The sequence below is a fragment of the Rana temporaria genome, chromosome 1 (genome assembly GCF_905171775.1).
Source record: "Rana temporaria chromosome 1, aRanTem1.1, whole genome shotgun sequence".
NCBI classification, from domain to species: domain Eukaryota; kingdom Metazoa; phylum Chordata; class Amphibia; order Anura; family Ranidae; genus Rana; species Rana temporaria.
In genome coordinates, this window is record NC_053489.1 from 105,534,341 (window position 1) to 105,560,239 (window position 25,899).

General features: G+C 42.4%; 1 protein-coding gene across 1 annotated transcript in view; it reads left to right on the forward strand.

Moving 5' to 3' along the window:
• Positions 1–25,276, forward strand: part of MRPS27 (mitochondrial ribosomal protein S27) — a 173,492-nt gene extending 148,216 nt beyond the window's left edge. The window contains exons 10-11 of the mRNA XM_040341463.1: positions 17,478–17,636; positions 24,808–25,276. Of these exons, the coding sequence (XP_040197397.1) occupies positions 17,478–17,636; positions 24,808–25,050 (402 nt within the window). The 3' untranslated portion in view covers positions 25,051–25,276. The remainder of the gene's footprint in view (positions 1–17,477; positions 17,637–24,807) is intronic.
• The last annotated feature ends 623 nt before the right edge of the window (positions 25,277–25,899 follow it).

Consider the following 25,899-nt stretch of genomic DNA (forward strand, 5'->3'; position numbering starts at 1 on the left):
GCATGCATAGGAATTCGAATCTCGCCATGATTTCTTTTTCATGAATAATTTATAAATCGCTAAAAGGTCTTGCATGCTTAGTGTTCATTTATGGAAATAACAAAGAGAAAAAGTATTGAGCCTTTGCGCTCTAGCATCCAGATGTTGGGTTTTATTTTACAATCCTCAACCAGCAATAGGAAAATGGCAGCCAGAATCTGATTGGTTATTGATGGTGGTGCTTTCATTTTTTTAGCAGTTATTTCAAGAAGTACAGCGAATGCTCATTTGGCTGTATTTTTCCTATGGATCACAGGAGTGCAGTTCGTTTTGCACTTCTGTGACCCATTTTCAGCAGAAAGCGTGCTGAAGTCACGGAGGCGGTCCAGGCTCAGGAAAGATCTCTCCCGCCCCCTCCACATCCCAGCACTCCAGTGAGCTAGGGGGGAGGGCCAGAGGCGTAACTAGAACCTTTAGGGCCCTGGTGCAAGAAACCAGGAAGGGCCCCCTGACCTTCGACCTGGGTCATTTCCTCCGAGCCCAGAGCCCTTCCCACTGATCCCACGACCCTTTACGGTCTCGCAGTGGATCTCTTACACATGTTGTGCAGTTCTGCAGTCTTGGGCCCGCCATGTTGGCAGAAGGCCAGGACCCAGTCGCAATTGTGACCTTTGCAACCCTGTGAAGTCAGTGTAGACTGGGAATGGTGTCAGTCAGGGCAGTGGACGTGGTCAGTCAGGGCAGTGGACGTGGTCAGTCAGGGCAGTGGGTGGGTCGGTAGTTTTTACTTTTTTATTATTTTATTGTTTTTATTATTTTTAACCATTTTATTTTACAATTTTTTATATATATATATATATATATATATATATATATATATATATATATATATATATATATATATATATATATTTTTACAATTTTTGATGGTGTCAGTAGGGCAGTATGGAAGGGGCAGCATGATGGAGGGGTGGTAGTGGAGGGAAGTATGAGGGGACAGCATGATGGGAGGGGGGCAGTATGTGGGGACAACTTCATGGGAGGGGGGGACATTATGTGGGGACAGCATGACCGAAGGGGGGCAGTATAGGAGGGAGCAGAGTGAAAGCAGCACACCTGGAACACTATACTCACTCTGCTGTGACAGAGTTTGTTGCTTACCAGGAGCGGCCTCAGAGCAGGAAACGGTTCTCCTACCATTCCATTGGCAGGACCAGCCTTGAGGCAAGAAGCGGCAACCAGAGTCGGGGGGTGAAGCTGGCAGTCCTAGGTACGGATGACTGCTTGCCTCTACACTGTGGATGCAGCCAGTACCAGGCTGGATAGGAGGGCCAGCAGGGCAGCATATAGGAGAGCCGATCCTGCTCTTGCAGCTGCTGAAAGCCATGCAGGAGCCAGGAAGAGAATAGAGAAGATCGCCACCCCACCAGCCGTCCTATCCAGCCTGGTACTAGCTGCAACCACAGTGTAGAGGCAAACAGTGATCCGTACATAGGACCGCCAGCTCACGCCCCGACTCCGGCTTTGGCTCAGGCTCATACAAGTGTAGACAAACCTGAAAGAGGAGCCACACGGGCCCCCTGCAGCCAGGGGCCGGGTCGCGATTGTGACTCTTGCTCCCCCTATAGTTATGCCCCTGGGGAGGGCATTGCAGACAACAGTGACTGACAGTGATCAGCTCTCTGCTCGGGGAGCCCTGAGAACCGAGCGATCGGCGGTGTTTGAGCCAGTGGGGGGAAAATGCAACATCGGACCACCTAAGTAAGTGTGATTCTAAAAAAAAAAAAATCTCTTTTAACAAAAATGCGCTGAACTGTCGTATAATCAAAGGAAATGTACTTTCTTATAGAGGAGCTGTAGTAAAGAAGCATTGTGTTGCTGCCCCCTCCTTTTGGAAATTGTTTCCTGACTGTCATGCTGATCTGATGATTTAGTACCATTGAGTGGGTACGTAGATCAGTATTTCTAGCTTCTTTGATCTGTGTGCTTGTTCCATGTCAATGTCACAAAGTACTTAAAACGGTATTAAACCTAAAATCAAGAATATAATATATTGCAGCTTACCAATCAATAGATGTGATGGCTGCATCCGTTTTCCTTGGCTTTTGCCCTCTGTTTTTACCTGTTGATCTGGCCTGTAACACACCTCCTGTATTAGGGATACACAATTCCTGGAGGAATGAGAAGAGGAGGCACAGCAGCATTGTCAGTCGGGAAGGGGGAGTGTTTGAATGAATAAGCAGATTTTGAACCACTAACACATTGAAGCCAAACTCCAGCTCAAACTATAATCCGTTTCAGCAAATCGTTTTTTTGTTGTTGTTGGGATAAAAGTTTTGCATGAATAAATAGCTGATTAATTTAATCACCCCTGCAAGTGTTAAATGGTTTGTCTCGCCCATGTAAACTAATACATTCTGCTTGAGAGTTTGTGCTGCAATTTTCGGGCTGGATTACTAGATGAAAATAGTAAAAAGAAATCTTAAAGGGGTTGTAAAGGTAAAAGTTTTTTTACCTTAATGCATCCTATGCATTAAGATAAAAAAACATCTGACAGCAACGCCCAACCCCCCCCCCCCCCCCGAGCCCCCGTTTTACTTACCTCACCGTTCGAAAGTCCGGTTCCCAGCCTGGCCGTTGATTGGCTAGGCTGGGCGGATTAATGTCAATCACAGCGGATGGCGCGGCGCGCCGGGGGGCGGGGCCGAGTGATACAGTCGGCGGCTATGGATGCCGCTGTATCACGGGAGCGCGCTCGCAAAAGCTTTCCACCATGCGAGGGAGCTTGCATGAACGTGGAAAGCTTTTGCGAGGAGGAGCCGAGACAGCCATCGAGGGACCCCAGAAGACAGGATTCGAGGCCACTCTGTGCAAAACGAGCTGCACAGTGGAGGTAAGTATAACATGTTTGTTATTTAAAAAAAATTCTGCCTTTTAGTGTTCCTTTAAGTAAGGAAACTAATACAGCCATCACAGCTAAGAATTGATAAACTACAATATAATTTGGGTTTACTGCTGTAAAGCTAAGACAACAAGGCCAAACAAACACTTGTTTCCTTTTATAAACATATGTGGCAAATTACATTTTTTTTTGCTAGCAAAAGTCTCACCATTTGCTAAATAAGTCAGTTAGCAATTTTTCCACTGCTGTAAGTGCCCTTTAGAAACTAGACAAGTGCTTTTATATGCTTTATATTGAATGCAACTATTAATACTTTTCTGATACTGGAGTCACAATAAAGATAGTTTTGTAAAACCTATCCTGCTGTGTGGACTTACTACCTACCAGGGGTGGCCCGTCCTTTAAGGCCTCTGTCACGCCACCCACTCTATGTAGAATGCATGAATATATCCATGGCTTATCCATGGCTGCTGTAGCCATCCCCTATTTAGGCATCCGGCCCATTTTCAGACGTCTGAATTACTGCGACGGGGGTGTGTTGTTTTTCTAAGCACTTGACTAGAGCCGTAGGCTCTAATAGGCTTAAAAAAAGGTGGACTTGGGGAGCAGAGCATTGCGCTTGCAGTCCACCCAGGTGTGTTAGAAACACTGAACCGTCACCTGATTGGCTAAAGGCAGAGGTGATCCCATTGACTGCCTAGTAGAAGGGAAGAAGAGACGCATGGAGGACACAGGAGCTGTTGCCTGACCTGCGCTACCCATCCCACAGCTTGCACAATGGAGTAAGTGTCGGTCAGGTGGCGGGCACGGGGTGTCACAGTGGCTGCATTTGCTGGGCACAGTTGGCTGCATTTGCTGGGCACAGTTGGCTGCATATGATGGGGTCACTTGGTTGCATATGATGGGGACAGTTGGCTGTTTATGTTAGGCACAGTTGGCTGCATTTGATGGGCAGTTGGCTGCATTTGATGGCACAGTTAGGCTGCATTTAATGCTTTTGTTTCAGTATTTTTCTGAATTTTTCAGTTTGTTTTGCACCCCCTAAAAATTTTGAGCACCAGCCGCCACTGCTACCTACTAGATATTGGCTTGACATCCGCCTTGCAGCACTGGGATCATTGGTTAAATCCCTACCACAACGTGAATATCGTTTGCATGTTCTACTTGTGCTTGTGTGGGTTTCCTCCCACACATCAAAGACATGCTGGTAGCTTCATTGGATCCTGTCTAATTTGGCCCTGCTAGTTTGGGACTGCTCAATGTAAAATTTGTACGCACTGTATAAATTGTTGGCAGTTAATAAATACTTGTAACTGTTATTACATTTATGAAGCTGCAGCTTTCTTTTCAGCCTATCAGTGTAATATTTTCTCAAGTTCCTGCTCTGGGGTTGTCATTATTTTCCTTCTTTCACTAAACTAAACCACTGACCTGGAACAGACATGCGCTGGTTGGGACACCTGATTTGCACATGCTTGTTCCAGGTCGGTGGCTTTCTAAGTAGTTCTGCAAAAATAAGGATGACAACTCTAGAGCTTGCAACTTCAGTAACTGGTCATCGGTGACACATTCCATATGTTTGTACTGACAGGTTCCCTTTCAGCTGCTGCTCTTTTACAGAGATTGTGCTTCGAAAGCCTTACGATGATATATCTTTCTATGACATGCACAATTGTTTTGGTCAAACTTGCATGTTCATGCCTCATTTTATAACATCAGCATTGTAATAGCAATACAAATAATATTTTGGGAAATCCAATATACGCTTACTTTAAAAATCATTCATGTTGAGAGTGCTCTTGTGTTTGCTGGCCATCTCTTTCTACAAGCTTTGCAGCTGTTTAGTCAGATATGGCGACCCGTCAGAATGTGTAACGGACGTGACGATCTGTCGCCGCCATCTTGATACACCCGCACTCCTCCATAGTAAGGATACACTGAGAAGGGAGGGGGAAAGCGGACATCTTGTTACACCCACCGGAGTTTTGCATTTTACACTTTATTTTTAACAGTAAACTGAGTTTATATAGTAAAAATACAGAACTTAGAACGCTGTGTGAATGTTTAGATGTTGAATTTTAAAAGCAGCGAACTTCTGTCATATTAGCAAACCTATGAGATGAGCAGGCTTCCCGCTGCTTTTAAAATTCAACATCTAACCAGTCAGACAGAGTTCTAAGTACTGTATTTCACTACATAAACTCACTTTACTGTTAAAAATAAGTGTAAAATGCAATACTCCGCTGGGTGTAACAAGATGTCTGCTTTCCCCCTTCTCAGTGTATCCTTACTGTGGAGGAGTGCAGGGTGTAGCAAAATGGTGGCGACGGAACATCACTTCCGTTACACATTCTGACGGGGTGCCTAATCTGACAAAACACAGCTTTTCTGTGCATTCCTTTGGTTCACTTTTAGTTTCTATGGACTACATATCCCATGGTCCTTGCTGCCTGCAAACGATGATAGTGTTTCCTGTACTCCTGTACTGGCTGTGTCTTCTGTAAATCAGACCGCAGGCTCTGTAAAATGTGTAAAGCAAGCAGTGCATAGTGAATTTGAGAATTCCATGGTATATGTGGGATTCTTCAAAAAGTACATTTACAAATTTTCAGGATTGTTCAGATTAATAGGCGTAGGCTAGAAATAATTGAAATTAATTGTAGAAATGAATATATGATTTTACATTTTGACTACAGATACACTTTAATAGCTGGATGGCAAGCAAGTTTCCAGATATCTACCTTAGGCCATTCCTGCTTCATGTTTGTTTTAATGACCACTTGTAATCTCCATCAGAAGCCTGTAACCTAATGTTGACACATTAGAGCAGTATATAGGTGATTGTGGTGACTAGTTCCAATAGGTAATGACTAAGCGCTAACATTTGCACGAAATTCGTCTACCTCTTTGTCCCCTGCTCCATCTGTCAACCACTTGTCATATGAAGCTCCAATAAAAGGATTTTTGAAAGTGCAGCCGTCCGGAATTATTTCCTTATATTACACAGCATGCGAACTAGGCTATCACCCGACTAGTGTGTGTGGGGATTTTTTTATCGTATATGTATTTTAAATGATAGAGCCAGAACATCAAGCAAAAATCCAGAAAGAATACATGATACATATGTTATAAGTTGAGTTGCAGTTAAGTGAGTAAAATAAGTATTTGATCCCCAAGCAAAACATGACTTGGTACTTGGTGGTACGATTTTTCTTTTAGTTGGTTTCCGGGTTTGCACACATCCCAGGAGGGATTTTCATCCACTCTTCTTTACAGATCTTCTCTAAATCCTTAAGGTTTCTTGGCTGTCGCTTGGCAACTTGAAGTTTCAGTTCCCTCCATAAATTTCTTAATGTGCTTCTTCTTGAGCTACTCCTTTGTTGCCTTGGCGGTGTGTTTTGGGTCATTGTCATGATGAAAGACCCATTCATGACCCATCTTCAGTGCTCTGGCTGAGGGAAGAAGGTTTTCATCCAAGATTTTACAATACATGGCCCCATCCATTGGCCCTCTCAATGCGGCAATGTCCGCCTGTACCTTTATCAAAGAAACAGCCCCAAAGCATAATATCTCCACCTCCATGCTTGACTGTAGGGATGGTGTTCTTAGGGTCATAGTCAGCCTTTGTCTCCCTCCAAACATGGCGAGTCAAGTTATTGCCAAAGAGCTAAATTTTGGTCTCACTTGACCACAACACTTTCTCCCAATCCTTCTTTAAATCATTTAGATGTTCATTGGAAAACTTCAGATGGGGCCTGTACATATGCCTTCTTGAGGAGCAGGCACTGTGGGATTTCAATCCATGGTGCCGTGTTATGTTACCAATGGTTTGTTGACTGTAGTCCCAACTGCCTTGAGATCATTCACGTTCTGGGCTGATCCCTCACTTTTCTCATGATCATCCTTTGCCCATGAGGCAAAATCTTGCATGATGCTCCAGACCGAGGGCGATTGATGGTTACTTAGTATTTCTTCCATTTTTCTTCCAAAAATGCTCCAACAGTTGTCTCCTTGTCACCAAGCTTCTTGCTGATGGTCTTTGTAGCCCATTCCAGCCTTTCTTCTTTGACAGCTTTTTGGTCTTGCCCATGATCATGAGGTTTATATGGAAGAAAGAGATTCTGTGGACAGATGTCTTTTATACACATAAGAGTTGTAATTTGAAGCACCTTCCTAAATTGACATGACTAATCTGTATACCCCTGCCAGTGCTCTGGGCGCCTCCTCTTCTCCATGTGCCACCATAGGAAGCTGCTTACTATGGTGGCACATGCTGCTCGGCCCCGCCCACTCTCGTCACTGGAATTTAATTGACAGCAGCAGGAGCCAACCACTCCCACTGCTCTCACTGAGTCCTGTAAGAAGGAAGAAAGAGAGCAGCGCAACTGCTCTTGGACACAGCGCTGGATCAAGAGCGGGCTCAGGTAAGTATTTGGAGGGACTGTGGGGTGGAGTTGACAATAGAAGGTTTTATACCTTACCATAATAAAACCTTCAGCCTTTACAACTTTAAACTTAGAAAACACTGAGGGTTTAATAGTACTTTTAAATTTTTTTAATCCTGCATGTAAACAATCTTTTTATATTTTTTGATAAAAGTACACAAATCATTTTCCAAGTCTGCGTATTTGTTGCTAATAAATTGTAAGATGTGACGAGATGTTACTTGAGGTTATTGGTGAACTGCCAACTTGTGTGGAAAAAAATCGCCATACAGATGGACATGAACTGGCGATTCTGCAAGTCGCATAACATAGACACTGACATGCTGGTGTTAGATTGTGATAAATGAGTTCTGATTGCAATACTAATGTTGTTTACTCCAATTAACTGTTGTCGCCTTACATCATGTGATGTAGTGAATTTCTGATTTCTGCAGACTTGTGTCTAGTAGAGTACTACAGGTGTACCAGCACCTTATACATTTCCAGTACCAAATAGAATATTTTGAGTGAAGTGTTCTAATGCAGGGTAATAGCTTGTTGCATTCTACCCTGCCCAGCAACTTTAGTTTAAATCTGCTAAATACGTTGTAGGCACATTAAAACTAAAGTCATTTAATGTGTTACGGGTAGTCTTCTTTTGAACACAGCCACGGCCTAAGTAGAAAAGCCAGTCTGCTGCCAGCAGCTGCAGAGTGTTGCCCTTTCTGTCTGTGTAGAAGAAGAGTCTAATGCCGCGTACACACAATCATTTTTCAGCATGAAAAAAACATAGTTTTTAAATGATCGTGTGTGGGCTTCACATCATTTTTCAGGTTCTGAAAAACGTCAATTTTTTCCCCCGAACATGCTGCATTTTTTAACATCGTTTTAAACTATGTCGTTTTTCAGGTTGTAAAAAATGATCGTGTGTGGGCTAAAACGACGTTCAAAACCCGCGCATGCTCAGAAGCAAGTTATGAGACAGGAGCGCTCCTTTTGGTAAAACTACCATTCATAATGGAGTAAGCACATTCATCACGCTGTAACAGACAGAAAAGCGCGAAGCGTCTTTTACTAACACGGAATCAGCTAAAGCAGCCCAAAGGCGAATGGAACTTCCCCTTTATAGTGCCGTTGTACGTCACCGCACTTTGCTAGAGCATTTTTAAAAATAGATGGTGTGTGGGCAACGTCGTTTTAATGATGAAGTTGGAAAAACGTTTTTTTTCATGCCGAAAAATGATCATGTGTACGCGGCATGAGACTTTCAGTGGGGAAAATAATTATTATAATTATTTGATCCCCTGCCGTTTTTATAAGTTTGCCCACTTAATAAATGAAGGGTCTATAATTGTTATAATGGGTGTATTTTAAGTGATAGAGACATAATATCAACCAAAAGTCCAGAAAAAACCCAAACTAAAATACACCTATGATAAAAAAAATATTTAAACTACACCTATGATAAAAAATTATAGACCCTTCATTTCTTTGTGAGTGGGAAAACTAATAATAATTATTTTCTAAACTGTAAGCTGGCCATAGATGGATCGAAATCCGGCCAGTTCAGCAGGAACCAGCGGAATTTTAATCCATCTATGAATCGAGTTCCGTACAACCGGGCCTGTCTGGTTTTCTCATGTAATTACCGCTGCTGGCTATGGCCAGTAGCTATAATCATTTTCTGATGGCAGAGAAACCTCCCGTTGTTAGAATACAATAGCGCAGCGGGAGGGATGTGTTGATGGGGGAATCGAGCAATTTTCTTTCCTTCAAACAAAGAAAGTTACATAATGTATGGCCTGCTTTATAGCTCTTCAAGCTTATGTTCCCTGCTGATTGGAGAGCTTTGACTTGGAATAGAGCATGTCAAACCTCTGCAAAAAGATCACTGTTTCCCCGCAGGGAGCAAAGGTCCCAGTTTGCAGCATGCTGGCAGGATACAGGCTTTTCTACTAGGCTGTGGCGGTTTTACAAAGAAGATACTAAAAACTTTTTGTTTTGATGCTCCTGCAGTGTATTTAGCTGATTAAAACTGCAGCTTTTAAGACTATAAAAATATCATTACCAATTAGCAGATATAAAGATTGCATTTTTCTGCTTGGTCCATACTTATATAAGCAGGAATATACTGTATACCCACCTTGTGAAACTGTGGTAAAAAGTATTTTCCAAAAATAATTATTTGTGGTCACTGGACATTGAAGAGATCAAACCATTTAAATCTTGGTATCCACACAGAAGGGCATGTAAGCATATGCCCAATATATGTCCCAGCATGCTAGACACATTGTTAAGCCACAGGTTATCTTGCACAATTCTGCCCCACAATGAAGAAACAACAACATTTATCTATAGACTCTTAAACATTTTCTTTATAAAAATTAAGATCGTCTTTTTTTTAAATAATTAAGTGTTTGGCTTTTGCAAAATTAGAGAGATGATCTAGGGTCCCTTGACTTTACAGAATTGACCCTACAAATCTTTAAAATGTGTTTGTTTCTTAGAGAATGTCTATAAATACAAAGTCCTGCTGGTTAGAAATCTAGAATATATTGAGTACAATTGACTGCTGGCTTGATCAGTTATATTACTCTTTTTTGTTAAAAAGCTTGGGAAACAATTACACTGTAGGCCCCTTTGTTCCAAACTCTACATACAGTCCATGAAACATTAGCACAGGATACATGAGGAGGGTGTAATAGAAAAAAGTTTTTGAAACCCCAAACAGATGTTTTTCCCAACCAGGTTTTCATTGAATCCTAGGCAGTGGCATCGCTATGGGGGTGCGGCCCGCACCTGGGTGACACCAGGTGCAGACTGGCATCGGCCCTGCTTTGAGAGGGGCGCCGTGGCTTCCTTCTCCTCCTCTTTCCCTTCCACGATCTCCTATGCTCCATGCAATGTGCAGGGAGGAGGGAGTGAGGCAGAGACAGACAGGGTGCCCAGAGTCGGACCCCACGGACCGCAATCGCATCTCTCACCTCCCTGGCTGTACTCATTGCAGACCGGACTATAGCAGCCGCCGCCTCCTCTGCTCTGACATTTTAGGTACACAGGCCAGGAGCAAGAGCCGAGGGGGAGGGACACCATGCTACAGCATATGTCCAGGGCTGAGGTCTGTAGTAACAGGAATCCTGCAGAGCAGGGGGACATGGTGATTGGGGAGGGAGGTTGGGCACTGGCAGGTAACATGCTGTCAGAAGTGATTTTAGGGAGGGGGTGGGGGTCAGGGGATATGTGCTAGGGGGTGCTTTGTTTTGGGTTGGGGAGAACTTGTGCTAGAAGGAGGGGAGCAGATTTGAAATTTGACACCCCCCGCACAATTCCTCTCCCAAAGCACCTCCTAGCTCATATTCTCTAACCCCCCAAATCAAAGATCCCATCTTGACTCCATCCACCCCCCCGATCCTATACCGGCTCCATCCATCCCTCACGATACCATCCCGGCTCCATCCATCCCCCCGATCCCATCCCGGCTCCATCCACTATGGCAGGCCAAGGGGGGAGAGCCGCGCCAGTGCACTAGCCTGCTCAGTGCCTGAGTGAGTGAGTGAAAAACGTATATAGCGCAACACATGCTAACTGAATCACCTCTGGGCGCTGTATCCATTCTGTGAGTAAAACCCCTTGACCTCAGAAGAGATGGGTTTTAATCTTTCTCCTGAAGGCCAAGTGGTCCGACTCCAATCGAGTGGTGGTAGGCAGAGCGTTCCACAGTCTTGGTCACTGGACTGGCACCATGTTTTAAGGCACAAGGTAAACCAACCATAGTGACGCCACTGACCCTAGGGTTCCTCCAAAAGTTGCCATTTTATGATTTTTAGATAATTAACCACTGACGAGAATTTTATTTTAAGCTATACAGAATGTAATGGATAGAAGAAGGTCCTGGACTGCCGCACTCCTTAAAACTATGTCTTTATTATACAAATAAAATCCAAAAAACAACCAAAGCGATGCAGTCAAAATGAAGTGAACAACAGGAAAAAGGTGGCTGACATGTTTCACATCATGTGATGCTTACTCAGAGAGTATTGTTTTAAGGAGTGCGGCAGTCCAGGGCCTTCTTCTATCCAATGCACCTGTGCATAGCCAGCACCTTTTTGGTTTAGTGGGACGGAAGCAAAGCCAAGGGATCAGCAGTTTTTAGAGCGGTATCATTTCTCACTATACAGAATGTAAGGCGTATTCTTCCACTGATGACTGATTTTTGGAGCATTCTTCCAACTAAAGACCAAAGCAATGGGCAAATTTTGCACAGACCACCAGTGTAATTGGGGTTTTCTACCACTGACCACCAACAAAAGGTGGTCCTTCATCCACTGACCACCAATCTAAGGGGATCCTTCTGTACTGATTACCAATCTAAGGTGGTCCTTCAACTGACCACCAATCTAAAGGAGTCCTTTCTCCAGTGACCACCAATCTAAGAGGGTCTTTCTTGCAATGACCACCAATCTAAGGGTGGCCCTCTCCACTGATCACCAATGGAAGGGAGCATTTCACCAACCACTAATGTAAGAGGAGCACAATACTGACTGCATGTGGTCATTTTTCTACTGACTATCAATGTGGACAAACACAATTTCGCTGTTCACCTTTCTTTTCTGCCATTATTATATGAAGAGAATTATTGATGAGCATCATTGATAAGTTACTATTGATGACTGACTATTATTAAAGCGGTTGTAAACTCGTTTAAATTTTTTTTTTTTTTCTCCTGCAAGGCAAAAGTCATAATGAGCTAATATGCACCGCATATTAGCTCATTATGAAATACTTACCTCGGAACGAGGTGTGTAAAACTTACCTGGTTCACGCCGAGCAAGAAATCATCTTGCTCCGGCGTGTCTTCCGGGTATCGCCGCTCCAGCGCTGTGATTGGCTGGAGCGGCGATGACGTCACTCCCGCGAGTGGGAGATTTCAATTCGGCAAGGTCCGGCGGCTGCCGGTCCTTTAGCCAAGGATCCCCCCTGCGCATGCGCCGCTGACGTCAGCGGCGCATTGCGAGGGGAATATCTTCTAAACCGTGCAGGTTTAGGAGATATTCTTTATACCTACAGGTAAGCCTTATTATAGGCTTACCTGTAGGTAAAAGTCATAAAGTGGGGTTTACAACCACTTTCATGATGATGAGTATTATTTTGTTGTATAGAGGAGCCCTAGTTATCAAATACAATTGTACACCACGTTACTTATTTTATTTAGTCTTATGTCAAAACGAACTGTACATGGTAAAGCTTTGTGATCTGTAGATACAGTAACTTTAACAGTGGTCCTCTGAGACCTGAAAGTAATTTCAGGGTTCCTCTGTGTTAAGGTTGAGAAAGGTTGCTCTAGCATGTGATGTAACAGAGCAAGCGAGGAGAGACTAGAAGAGTAATCGGGTTTGCATTTGCTTCACTGAAGGATTGCTGTTTGGAGACAAGCAGGTGACTGTTGGACGGCCTACTTATTTATTGCTCTGCATGGGTGATATCAATACCCAGAACCCAAATGGTGAAATCCACAGGTTCCAAAAACCATTTAGGTTTTGTTTTTGTTCCTTTCTTTTATAACACTGTGTATATTCTATATTATCTTTTAAGTTATGGTTTTAATGGTATTCTTTGTAAGCATGGACAACACAGACAGTTGTGCATGGCACATCACAGAATGAAATACATGTAGGCATGCTACAAAATGCAGTCTGAATGATTAATATTTGCTGGCTGTCAAAAAGCACATAATTGTTGGGAAAGTCTGTCACTGGCTGTTGTGTGCAAATGTGACAAGTTTCCTCACTAACCAGTAGAAATGGGAGGGCTATACAACAACCATACAGGCTCTAGTTGGTTTTCATTATCTAACACTGTAGAATTTGGGGCACCCATTGAGCCAACTGTGCTCAACGGTAACACGAGGTGTCTGGAATTGAACCCTGCAGGCAGTTTACTTACTCCAAGTAAGGTTTACTTTAACACAATGTACCAAACAGAATAATACAGTATATCTTCAGGAAATGTTAGCAGTTTCCTGTAAAAGGGAGCCTGGCATGTTTTGGAGATCATGCTGGGTTTTGTTTAATTATATTCCTGTCAGATTATTTCCTTAATGAGCAAGTGAATGCAAGTGAGGACTGTGCCAACATGCAGCAAAACCTGCCCAATTGCTTTTATCTACATAGCCAAATAATGTTGTGTGTCTGCCAGGGCTTCTCAATTAAATCTTCTATGAAGATTGCTAGCAGAATTCAGTTTTTAGTTGGCCCAAGGCCTTGTCTGTTCTGCTTTGTCTTTTCACCATTGCTGCATACCGAGCACATTGTTACCTGTAGTCACACAACACTGATATCTATGTTGGCCGCCTTCTAGGTTGCACGGTTTTACTGTTTATCTTTGAAAGGATATGACATAATGTTTTCATGTTTGGTTTATTGATTTCTTGTATAGTAAATAATGATATGGGACATGCTGCATGTTGTATTTTCTAGTTGACATGCAGATGAATGCAGAGGCCTAGCAGCCTTCTATGGCTCTTTAGCAACATCAACAGAGTCCAGTGCCATTCTAAAGCAATAACACTGCGGCAGACAAATTGCCTTCACAATAGTCTTTAAAGATGTGCCTGAACTAAATTTTATCTAAGATTAAGAGTTTTTCAGCCCTTTTTTTTAAGGCTGAAAATACTTATTCTCAAGTCAGTGTACCTGAATTTATTGACAGGCTGCGGGCGTCCATTGTTTAAAAGTCACGGTCTCCTTCTGGTCCCTTTCATGATAGGCAGAACTGTGTCTGCTGAGCCTATCACGAACGTTCTCTTATCCTCGGACTCAGTTTCCCAGCAGACACTGTTTTCAGTGTTCCGCCAATCACGGACGTTCTCTTTTCCGAGGATGAAAAGATGTCTGTGATTGGCGGAACGCTGAACAGTGTCTGCTGGGAAACTGAGTCAGAGGATATGAGAGCGTTTGTGATAGGCGGAACTGTGTCTGCTGAGAAACGCCTATCACGGAAGGGACCAGGAGGACGTTGCGACTTTTAAACAATGAATTGACGCCCGCAGCCTGTCAATAATTTCAGGTACACTGACTTGGGCACAGTGAGGATGGGCACAGTGAGGTTTCAATGGGCACGGTAAGGTTGGGCACAGTGAGGTTGCAATGGGCACAGTGAGGCATGCAAATAGGCATTGTTGACCCTCTTTTCCGCTTACAGTAGCTGCTGCATTCTCACCCTAGGCTTATACTCGAGTCAATACGTTTTCCAATTTTTTTGTGGTAAAATTGGGTACTTCGGCTCATACTTGAGTATATAGGGTACTTGCCAAATGCAAAAAGGGCAGACAGTACTGGGCCGTGTATTCTGCTGGAGCCTTTAGTAGTTGTATGCTTGCAATGGCTGTATTTAAACATTTGGGTGAATGTGTGGCAGAAAAGGCTCACAATAACTCACTCAAATGTCTCATATGCTGCACAGACTCTTCCAGATGTATTTAATATCACACAGTGAATATTGCTTTTGGTTCCAGTGAGCTGAATAACCTGCCAGCTTTTCATGACGCCTGGTGATTCCTGATCCCTGTATTGTAGTTTGCATTTCCATGCCCTTCCATGAAACTGTCATTTTCTTGCTGATGTATTCACCAATTATTTAGGCTATAATACAGAGTGTGACATCCCCTTTTTGTGTTGTGTAGTCCCAAACTCTGCTTGAGTGCTTTTGTCATATACCGCTTCCTGCAGTCTGAATATAAATATTAGATATTGCCGCATATTACAACCAGGAACAAGGCAGGACTCGTTTGGCTGCAAGCTGGAACATGAACTGTTTAATGAAACACAGATACACAGAGATATTCAAACTTCTCATTAGTAGACTGTCCAATAAGCAGAGAGTCCTGTTGGAGGAACCCCCCTCTGCTCCCCTCTAACAGAAAATACACATATACATGTACATCCCATAATAGGTTGTTCCTGTGGCAGACATACACAATAGAACAATGGGATACCACCACACCTAACAAATACATAGCAACTCCTACCCCACCTCAAACCATCTAGCAATGGTCTCTGATGAACGATGGACTTTATCTTCATATATTGTTGAGGTCGGACTGGGGTTCTTGGTCACCCTGTGCCCCTAATAGACACAGGGAAACTTACACATAGGAGAGTCTGAGGGGCCCAAAGTGACTTCCATTACATACACTTTCTATTTAGTGATTGTTCATAGAGTTACAGAGGTGCAGTACACCACTATGCTTAATGAGCAATCCTGATGTAGTTGTAGAGCCATAAGTTATGTTTTCTGGCCAAATGTGCTGGATATGTATAAGGCCCTGGGTTTTGTTTTCTGCCTCTAAACTCCTGTAAATGCCTATCTGTGCATTGCCAAATAGGCTAACATGAAGGAGCATTTAGAGGCAGAAAAAACGCTAATAGTGATGTTGAAACCTGTGGAAGATGATACGTGAAAATTATTGTATAGGTACAGAATAGCCATGTTTTTAGGAAGATGTAAAAGGTAAACATGGCACAGGATGTGCGTTTTACTCATTAATGCCCACTCTTTCCATGGCCTTTCATACCTGCCCATCATTAGCCTTTTCCTTATAGCATTGCTGTAAATACTGACATATTGCAACACAATTGTGGAAAGAGAAGAGGGAGGCTTCAGAAAGTCACTGCAGTCTGTGAAATAAGTAACAGATTAGCAGTCTCCTGTTGCCTTTCTTTAAATATGTTGGTTTTGATTTAACTACTGGGGTCCTGTTTATTTGTGGCATTATACTAACACTTACAAGACAGAATAGTGCAGTCCATCTGTTTTAACCACTTTAAACAAATGTCTTAAAAAAAAAAAAAAAAAAAAAAGGTGAAACCCATATTACACTGACTGTCGCTGTCTATACTTGCCTAGATCCCTGTTCCCAACTTGTGGTCTTGGGGTCACATGCGTCTCTATTGTACTTGTTGTGTGGCCTGAGGACTCTAGCAGCCTGGGAGCATTACTTTGTAAAGAAGCTGCCATAGCAGTGCTCCCTTGTATCCTTGTGTACCATGTCCCTATTTTCTAAAGGAGGACAGCAAGCTTATTAAAAAAAATTAACAGATTCTTCCATCCACAGTGAGGTGGGATGGAGAAATTCTCCTCTCTGAACCATTGTATTTTGATAGCAGGACTCCTCTGCTGTCAAAATACACAGATTCGTGGCTGCAGCTGCTGATTGTCGAATAAGGGTGGCCACAATACATGGATCAAAATTTGGCTGAACCCTGCTGAACTGGCCAAATTTCACTCCATCTATGGCCTGCCTCTTGCTTTATATCTCTAGTTTCCAACCACACCTGTAGCACATCCTCCGACCCTAACCATCTCTTGCAGTAGGTCAGCAGACTCTCACAATGTTTTATAAAATAACCTTTAGTAAATATTATGTGCGACCTCCTGGGGATGACCTCAGTTAAGGCCCCTCTTACCTAGTAAGCTAGCACTTAGAGCCCTTTCACACTTAGCCGCCTGCCGCATTAGCGGTAAAGCGACGCTAGTTTTAGCAGCGCTTTACCATTGTTTTAGCGTCGCTTTTCGGGCCGCTAGCAGATAACTTTTTTAAAGTCTTGCCAGCGCATCGCGCCAGTGTAAAAGCCAGAGTGTGGTGGAGGAGCGGTGAGCTGCCGAAGCGCCTGCAAAGGCACTACACAGGGCATTGAGAGAGACGTTTTTCAGGCACTTTACAGGCGCTATTTTTACCACTAAAATGCCTGGAAAACGCCTCCAGTGTGAAAGGGGTCTTATTGATCTAGATGCCTATATACTGTAGCAAATGCTCACTCGCTACGTATCTGTAAACCAGCATGCAACAGAAATCCCTGAATGATTCTGAATATGCAAATAGCCATGCACAGCTAAGAGTCGCAGAACATGCTATATCGCTGCATACCCGGGGAAATTGGGGAGAGCGTTCGTATGTTTCACGTGGAGGCACTACGTTGCAGTATTGGCATTATTAAATAATGTGAGATTTAATGATACCTGAACTTTAAATATGTTTTATTTTGTTTCTCCAATCTAATAAGTGTACAGTAAATTTGACCACATTTTGACAATCGCATATCTTTTTCAGATTCAAAATAAATACATAAGATTGGATATACATTTTTAGCATTGTTTGATTGTTATTTCCACAGATTGAAATTTTAAAATTGGCGCTGGAGTCTGCCATTTCGGGTGAGACAGAAAAAGTTGCATCTGAAAATGATGACGTTTCAGAAGACACTTCAATGTGCCCTGAGGACTCGGACAAGACAGAAGCAGAGATGCTGCCGGAATATCTTAGTAGATTTCAGGTAAAATGAAATTGAATAGTGGAGTCTTTAATATGTAAATAAATAGTTTTCATTCACAGCCTGCTGACATTCTATTCTTTCCACATCACTGCTTCTGCAGTCAGAAGACATCCAAATTATATTCAAATCATCTTTAGCAGGAAATTGCTCTGAATCTTATAGTCAAGGTCACGTGTCCAGTGTTTGATTTTCTACTGGGATCCTTCCCACCCCCCTTCTTTCTAACAATTCACAAACCTGTTGGCTAAACTAGTATGTCACTGCAGATCCATCGCTCAGCCTTAAAAGCTGTCTTATGTTGGAACAAATCACAATGGGAGTTCCCATCAGAAAATTGTTAGCGCATCTCTGTACTAAATAATGACAGCAGTGGAGCTCAGCATATTTCAAATGACACCCCATTTCTCATATCAAGGCTTTTATGGAGGATTAGAACAGGGGTAAGCAATCCTGGAGCGGCAGAGACCTACTTTAAGAATACACAAGCTTGTAACATTCTACCACGATAAAAATGGTGACTAATTTAAGCTTCAAGATTTGTAGTTGTAAGCAGGGAGGAAGGGGGGGAGACATACATTTAGGAAATAATGCTTTAAATAGTCCAATTATAAAACTTAAATTAGGTTACCTAACTTTGGTGAGAAATTTGGCTGGCAGGAAAAGTAAACCAGATGCGGTCAGAAAAGGTAAAACAACCTATGCAAAATTGCAGACAGAAGGCATAAACAAGATATCGGGCAAGGATCGGTAGCAGACAGGCAGTCAGCGTTTATACTTCGGCAGAACAGTTTTAAGGCAAGTATTGCCAGCAAAGGGGCAGTCCGCATGTATACTTCAGCATTCAGTAGATGTGAACCACATAACCAATCAAGGATTGCCAGCCAAAAGGCAGTCGGTCCGTATACTTCAGCAGTCAGTAGATGTAAACCCACATACCAATCAAGGATAGGCAACAGAAGAGCTGTTGGCATGTAAAGCATGGCAGAACGTAGATTTGACTAAAATACCAGGCAAGGATAGGCAGCAGAAGTGTAGTTAGCATGTATACTTCAGCTGACAGTAGATGCAAACAGTTATCTTGTTCACATATTCTTTTTCCCAAAGTATCAATGCTTACTACCCTTCTGCTATTGATCCATGCCTGGTATCTAGTTCACATCTTCTGTCTGCTGAAGTATATAAGCAAGGATTTGCAGCGGAAGGGAAGAGTCGTTGTGTATATTTGGACAGGCATTAGATGTGAATCCGATACCAAGAAGAGATCGCAGCAGAAGGGTAATCGGCATGTAAACTTCAGCAGACAGTAGTTGTGAACAAGGATGGGCAGCAGGACAGATAAAATGTATTCTTCAGCAGACAGTAGATGCGAACCAGATACGAGGCAAGGACAGGGAGCAGGGCAGTTAGTGTCTTTACTTCATCAGACAATAGATGCATGTACACTTTGGCAGACAGAAGCTGCCCAGGTAGGTAGCCTGCAGAACTTTTGCAGACCCAGGCCTCTGCTTTAGGTGTAGGAGCAATAGTTCAACTCTTCACCATGCTTTCCAGCACATGGTATTTTAATACATGCTGCAGGATATAGCAAATAAAAAACTAAACTAAGAGGAGCATATTTATTACTGTACATGCAGCATGACTGTATTACAGTAATACATTTAGAAGTTTCAATTGAGCTTTATTAATTATCCTGGTTTCAGACCCTAAACGGCTACCGTACACCATTCAACCACCAATCTCTTGATTGCTTTTATCATTTCAGTGATGGGTAACTGATTTTTAGCAGTGCAAGTAATACTACAATTCAGAGTCATAAAAATTAAATACTAATTCATACAACCTGCTATTATGTACATTCACTGGCAAATTTAGTCCGGATTGTTGTGTGCTTTTCATTGAATTGTGTTTAACAATACACACTGGGGCTTGTGGCAGTTTTGGACGTGCTCTGACAATACATTTCTTTTTACTGCTAAGATGTTTGTTTGGTGGCTCAAGCAGTAAGAATAACAATGAAGCAATATGTTCTCAAAAGGCAATTGTCTGTGGCTTCATTAAAAATACGGTACTTAACTGGCTGCAGTCATTGCCATTTCTGCTGCAAATAAATCATCTGACATTTGAGCCTACACAATGTACGCCTTTACAGCACATGCGCAGTACTAAAAAAGACTTGCATATTGTTTCAATAATTGATGATAATACACATACGTTTTTATATGTACAGTGCGGAACAAGCCTGCTTTATATTATTAATGATAATGCAAATTGCATGTGACATGTGATTGGCCATTAGCTTTAATAGGCCTTGAACATGCAACGAAATTAGAGGAAATATAGGATCGATTACTACAAAAGATTGTACTGTGGCGCCTACACTGTGCACAATTATTAGGCAAGTGGTATTTTTGAGGATTAATTTTATTATTTAACAACCACAGTGCTCTCGGTCAATCCAAAATGTTACTAAACCTCAAACCTGAATATTTAAGATGGTAAAAGTGAGGTTTTGGCTTTCTTAGGAGAATATCTACAGTGAGGGGAAAGGTTATTTGATCCCCTGCAGGTTTTGTACATTTGCCCACTGACAAAGAAATGATCAGTCTATAATTTAATGGTAGGTTTATTTTAAGAGTGAGACATAGAATAACACCAAAAATATCCAGAAAAACGCATTTCAAAAAAGGTAAATTGATTTGCATTTTCATGAGTGAAGTAAGTATTTGATCCCCTATCAATCAGCAAGATTTCTGGCTCCCTGGTGTCTTCTATACAGGTAATGAGCTGAGATTAGCAGCATTCCCTTAAAAGGAGTGCTCTTAACTCAGTTTGTTACCTGTATAAAAGACACCTGTCCACAGAAGCAATCGATCAATCACATTCCAATCTTTTCACCATGGCCAAGACCAAAGAGCTGTCCAAGGATGTCAGGGATAAGATTGTAGACCTACAATTTTGGCTGGAATGGACTACAAGACCATCGCCAAGCAGCTTGGTAAGAGGGTGAAAACAGTTGGTGCAATTATTTGTCAATGGAAGAAACACAAAATAACTGTCAATCTCCCTCGGTCTGGGGCTTCATGCAAGATCTCACCTTGTGGAGTTAAAATGATCATGAGAAAGGTGAGGAATCAGCCCAGAACTACACAGGGAGAATCTTGCCAATGATCTTAAGGCAGGTGGGGCCATAGTCATCAAGAAAACAATTGGTAACACACCGTGCTGTGAAGGGCTGAAATCCTGCAGCGCCCACAAGGTCCCCCTGCTCAAGAAAGCACATGTACAGGCCCGTCTGGAGATTACTTGATGAACATCTGAATGATTTCAGAGGAGAACTGGGTGAAAGTGTTTTGTTCAAATGAGACCAAAATCAAGCTCTTTGGCATCAACTCAAATTGTTGTGTTTGGAGGAGGAGGAATGCTGCCTATGAACCCAAGAACACCATCCCCACTGTCAAAAATTATGTGTAAATAATATGCTTTAGAGGTGCTTTTCTGCTAAAGGGCAGGACAACTTTAGCACACCAAAGGGACGATGGGCAGGGCCATGTACCATCAAATCTTGGGTGAGACACTCCTTCCCTCAGCCAAGGCATTGAAAATGGGTCGTGGATGGGTATTCCAGCATGACAATGACCCAAAACACACAGCCAAGGCAATAAAGAAGTGGCTCAAGAAAAAGCACATTAAGGTCCTGAAGTGACCAGTCTCCAGACCTTAATCCCATAGAAAATATGTGGAGGGAGCTAAAATTTCGAGTTACCAAACATCAGCCTCGAAACCTTAATGACTTGGAGAGGATCTGCAAAGAGGAGTGGGACAAAATCCCTCCTGAGAGGTGTGCAAACCTGGTGGCCAACTACAGGAAACGTCTGACCCCTGTGATTGCCAACAAGGGTTTTGCCACCAAGTACTAAGTCATGTTTTGCGAAGGGGTTAAATACTTATTTCACTCATTAAAATGCAGATCAATGTATAACTTTTTTGAAATGTGTTTTTCTGGATATTTTGTTATTCTGTCTCTCAGTGTTAAAATAAACCTACCAATACAATTATAGACTGATCAATTCTTTGTCAGTGGGCAAACATACAAAATCAGCAGGGCAGCAAATATTTTTTTTCCCTCACGGTATGTGTGCACAATTATTGGCCAACAATTAGTGTACAGAATTATTATGCAACTGAATGAAAAATGAAAATGTTCCCATTTCACTTGTTTATTTTCATCTGTGAACGTGAGAATAATGCACAAACGACTCAAAATTTACAAATAAACACTTCTGACATTTAAAAAATAAAATCATTGACCAATATAGCCACCCTTTTTTCAATAACAGTCATAAGACTCCTATTCATGGAGCCTGTCCGTTTCTTGAACTGTTGATAGTCAATTTTTTGTGCAGCAGCAACCACAGCCTCCCAGAAACTGTTCAGAGACGTGTACTGGTTTCTTTCACCGTAAATTTTAAGAAAGGCCCACAAGTTTTCAATAGGGCTTAAGTCAGGTGAGAGAGGGGGCCGTGTCATTATTCTTTCATCGTTAAAGTGGAGGTTCAACCGAAAACTAAATTTTTAACATTAGATTGATGCTCATTTTGTCAAAGGGAATCGGCTAGTTTTTTTAAAATCAAAGCAGTACTTACCGTTTTAGAGAGCGATCTTCTCCGCCACTTCCGGGTATGGGCCCGCGGGACTGGGCTTTCCTATTTGATTGACAGGCTTCTGACGGTCGCATACATCGCGTCGCGATTTTCCGAAAGTAGCCGAACGTTGGTGCGCAGGCGCCGTATAGAGCCGCAACGACGTTCGGCTTCTTTCGGCTACTCGTGACGCGATGTATGCGACCGTCGGAAGCCTGTCAATCAAATAGGAACGCCCAGTCCCGAAGACCATACCCAGAAGCGGCGGAGAAGATCTATCTCTAAAACGGTAAGTACTGCTTCGATTTAAAAAAAAACACCCGATTCCCCTTGACAAAATGAGCATCAATCTAATGTTAAAAAAAAAATTTCGGGTGAACTCCCGCTTTAAGGCCTAAGGAGTAATTTGATGGAGCATTGTCCTGCATAAATATCTTGGTCTTCCTGAAAGATGCAGACTTTTTCGGGTACCACTTCTTGAAGAAAGTGTCTTCTGAAAACTGGCAGTAGGTTTGGGAGTTGATTTTGAGTAAATTTTCATCCTGAAAAGGTCCACTTAGCTCATGTTTAATAATGGCAGCCCATACCAGTACCCCAGCTACACCTGTTGACTATTTGCAACAAAACGTTTGATTGTTCTCTGATCGAACTCCAATGTCTTAGCAATTTCAATAGTGCTGCATCCCTCTGAAAGACATTTATTTTTTGAGTAGTTAAATCTTTTTCGGCCCATTTTGCCTGAGGAAAAGAAGCTGCCTAATAATTATGCACACTTGTTATAGGGTATTAATGTCCTCAGGTCACACCCTCCCTCATTACATGTACACATCACCTGATATGCTTAAATCCAATAAGCATGCATGTTTATACAGCTTGGAGTTGGAAAATCTGCATAAAACTGATGATTTGGTCAAAATACTCACTTGCCTAATATTGTGCACATAGGGCCAGATTCACATACCTTTGCGGCGGCGTTACGTATCCCGTTTACGTTACACCGCCGCAAGTTTTCAGCGCAAGTGCTTGATTCACAAAGCACTTGCCTGTAAACTTGCGGCGGCGTAGCGTAAAGCCGTCCGGCGAAAGCCCGCCTAATTCAAATGGGGCGTGTACCATTTAAATTAGGCGCGTTCCCGTGCCGAACGTACTGCGCATGCTCCGTTTTGAAATTTCCCGCCGTGCTTTGCGCGAAATGACGTCGCCCCGATGTTTTGAACGGCGACTTGCGTTACGTCCTTTCGTATTCCCAGACGACTTGCGCAAAAAAAAATTGAAATTCGACGCGGGAACGACGGCCATACTTTAACATGGGCTGTCAATTTTTACACCACCTAAATAGCAAAAAAAAAAAAGCCGACTAGCGACGACGTAAGAATGCGACAAACGCGCGTGCCTTCATGGATCGCCGTAAACAGCTAATTTGCATACCCGACGCGGAAAACGACGCAAACTCCACCCGTTGTATCTTTGTTTGTGAATACAAAATAAAGATACGACGCAGCAAATTTGAAAGTACGCCGGAGTATCAGCAGATACTCCGGCGTACTTTTTCTGTGAATCTGGCCCATAGTGTATATTAGTGGATAACTATTTTAATGTTTAGTAGATGTGGAATCACCTTTTCAATTCTTATGTCTTCTGAACACCTGGGGTGAGTTCTCCCCACCAAGCTGTCAAATCCATGCTAATCAATTTTGGATTTTAATTACGTTTTACATTTTGGAGAGTGTGGCAGTTATATATCCTGTGCTGTATAATGATTATTAAAACTTAAGATGGTGGATAAATGATCCACCTATTTCTGTAATAGCTTTGGGTGGATTGACCCTTAAAGGCATATTTTAACAGATTGAGCACATTCCTATATTTGAGCAGACTCCCAATGCAGTGTGTTAAATTACTTGCATGTTACATTAGCTTTATTAATTTTTTCACGTACCTGATGTATATTTTAAGGAACTTAAATCTCAGAATTTAAAACCCCTTCTCGTCCTCCCGCCGCATCCCTTCCCGCCCGCACTACAGCCAAAAGACTGCTACCGCGTTTTTCTTTAAAGTGAAGTTCTACATAAGCAGAGGTTGTTTTAAGTTTTGTCACCACAATCATAAGAGCAGCTGAAGTCATGTGGAAACTCAATTTCCCTCCCTTCCCGGTATCCCAAGCCTCTCTATTAGTCACCCTGATCAGTGTTTACTGCCCAAGTTTGCTACAGGCTTAAATGGTTATTAGTGTATAGTGGTCCTTTGGGTTAGGGTGATACAAGACTTTGTGAGATAAGAACTTTTCACAAAAAGCTTTGTATGCCCAACAGGATCAGAGTAATCATCAGGTCTTCCACTCAGATTTTGATTGCACTGTTTGGATTTAAAAATAATACGGACTCAACGTTCTTGGGTGGCACTGGCTAATATATCCTTATTAGCCTGTAGCTGTTGCAGTAGATTTGTAATTGAAATGCTAAATTAATATGTAATGTTTGATACTAATTTAATTTGTATTAATTGGTCATGTTTTCCAATCTTTCCACCAGGAACTTCACGGAAAGCTTGAATCTCTTGGTAAAATTGAGACTACTGACCTACTGAACCTGACCACACAATTAGTCCTTGAAAAGCTGCCTGAATGTGAGAAGCCAGACATTGAAAAATATGAGGCACAACTCAAGGAATGGCAAAATGATGAGGCGGGTATGATAGCAAGAGAGAAAGAGATAAGAGAGAAAGCAAAGGAGGTGTATGAGGCCAAACAGGCAGCCGAGTCCGCTGCCCAATAAACTGTTTTAAGCCGACTTGTTTATGATTCGATTTACTCTATGGGTCATCGCCCCATATTAGCTGCTATCGTACTCTGTCATCGCCCTCACCTTTGTTATCCTTTTCAGTAGTCTTATTGGGCTAGTGAAACCTCGGGCAATGTCTGGTTATTCCAGATGTTGGGCCAAGAATTTTCCAAAGCTTATTAATGTTCATATAAGAAAAATAAACTTTCTAAATAACAGATTGAAATTTCTGCAGATAATTTATATAATTTTTTGAGGTCATTACATTCAGACTCCAGGTATGCCAGAAGACATAAACACTATCTATTGACTTAGGTTGTGGGTCCAGTCGGTTGCCATGTAATTTCCCAAACTGGACTCTACTGTGATACACAATACATCTTCTTTATAAGGCTGGAAAAATTAATATTTTGACCTGGCAGTAACAGACCAAGCTAGCCCCATTGTTCAGTGGTGTCATTAAAAAGTAGTTGTGACCACAATGTACCACTAGGACATGGGTGCTCAACCTGTGGCTCTCCAGCTGTTGCGGAACTACAATTCCCATGAGGCATTGCAAGCCGCTGACAGGTACAAGCATGTCTCCCAAAGGCTGAGGCATTATGGGAATTGTAGTTTTGCAACAGCTGGAGAGCCACAGGTTGAGCACCCATGCACTAGGACATCAATCTAATGCAGCAATGTTTTCAGCATGTAGAATTTTGTTTTCACTATTTTCAAAATCATGGCAGGGACTTGTTCTGCAACAAGCTTTAGTGATTTGTGGGGATATATTCAACTTTAAAGCTGAAGTTTAGCGAAAATGTATTTTTAGCCCCACAGCATTATTGACCTAACTTACCT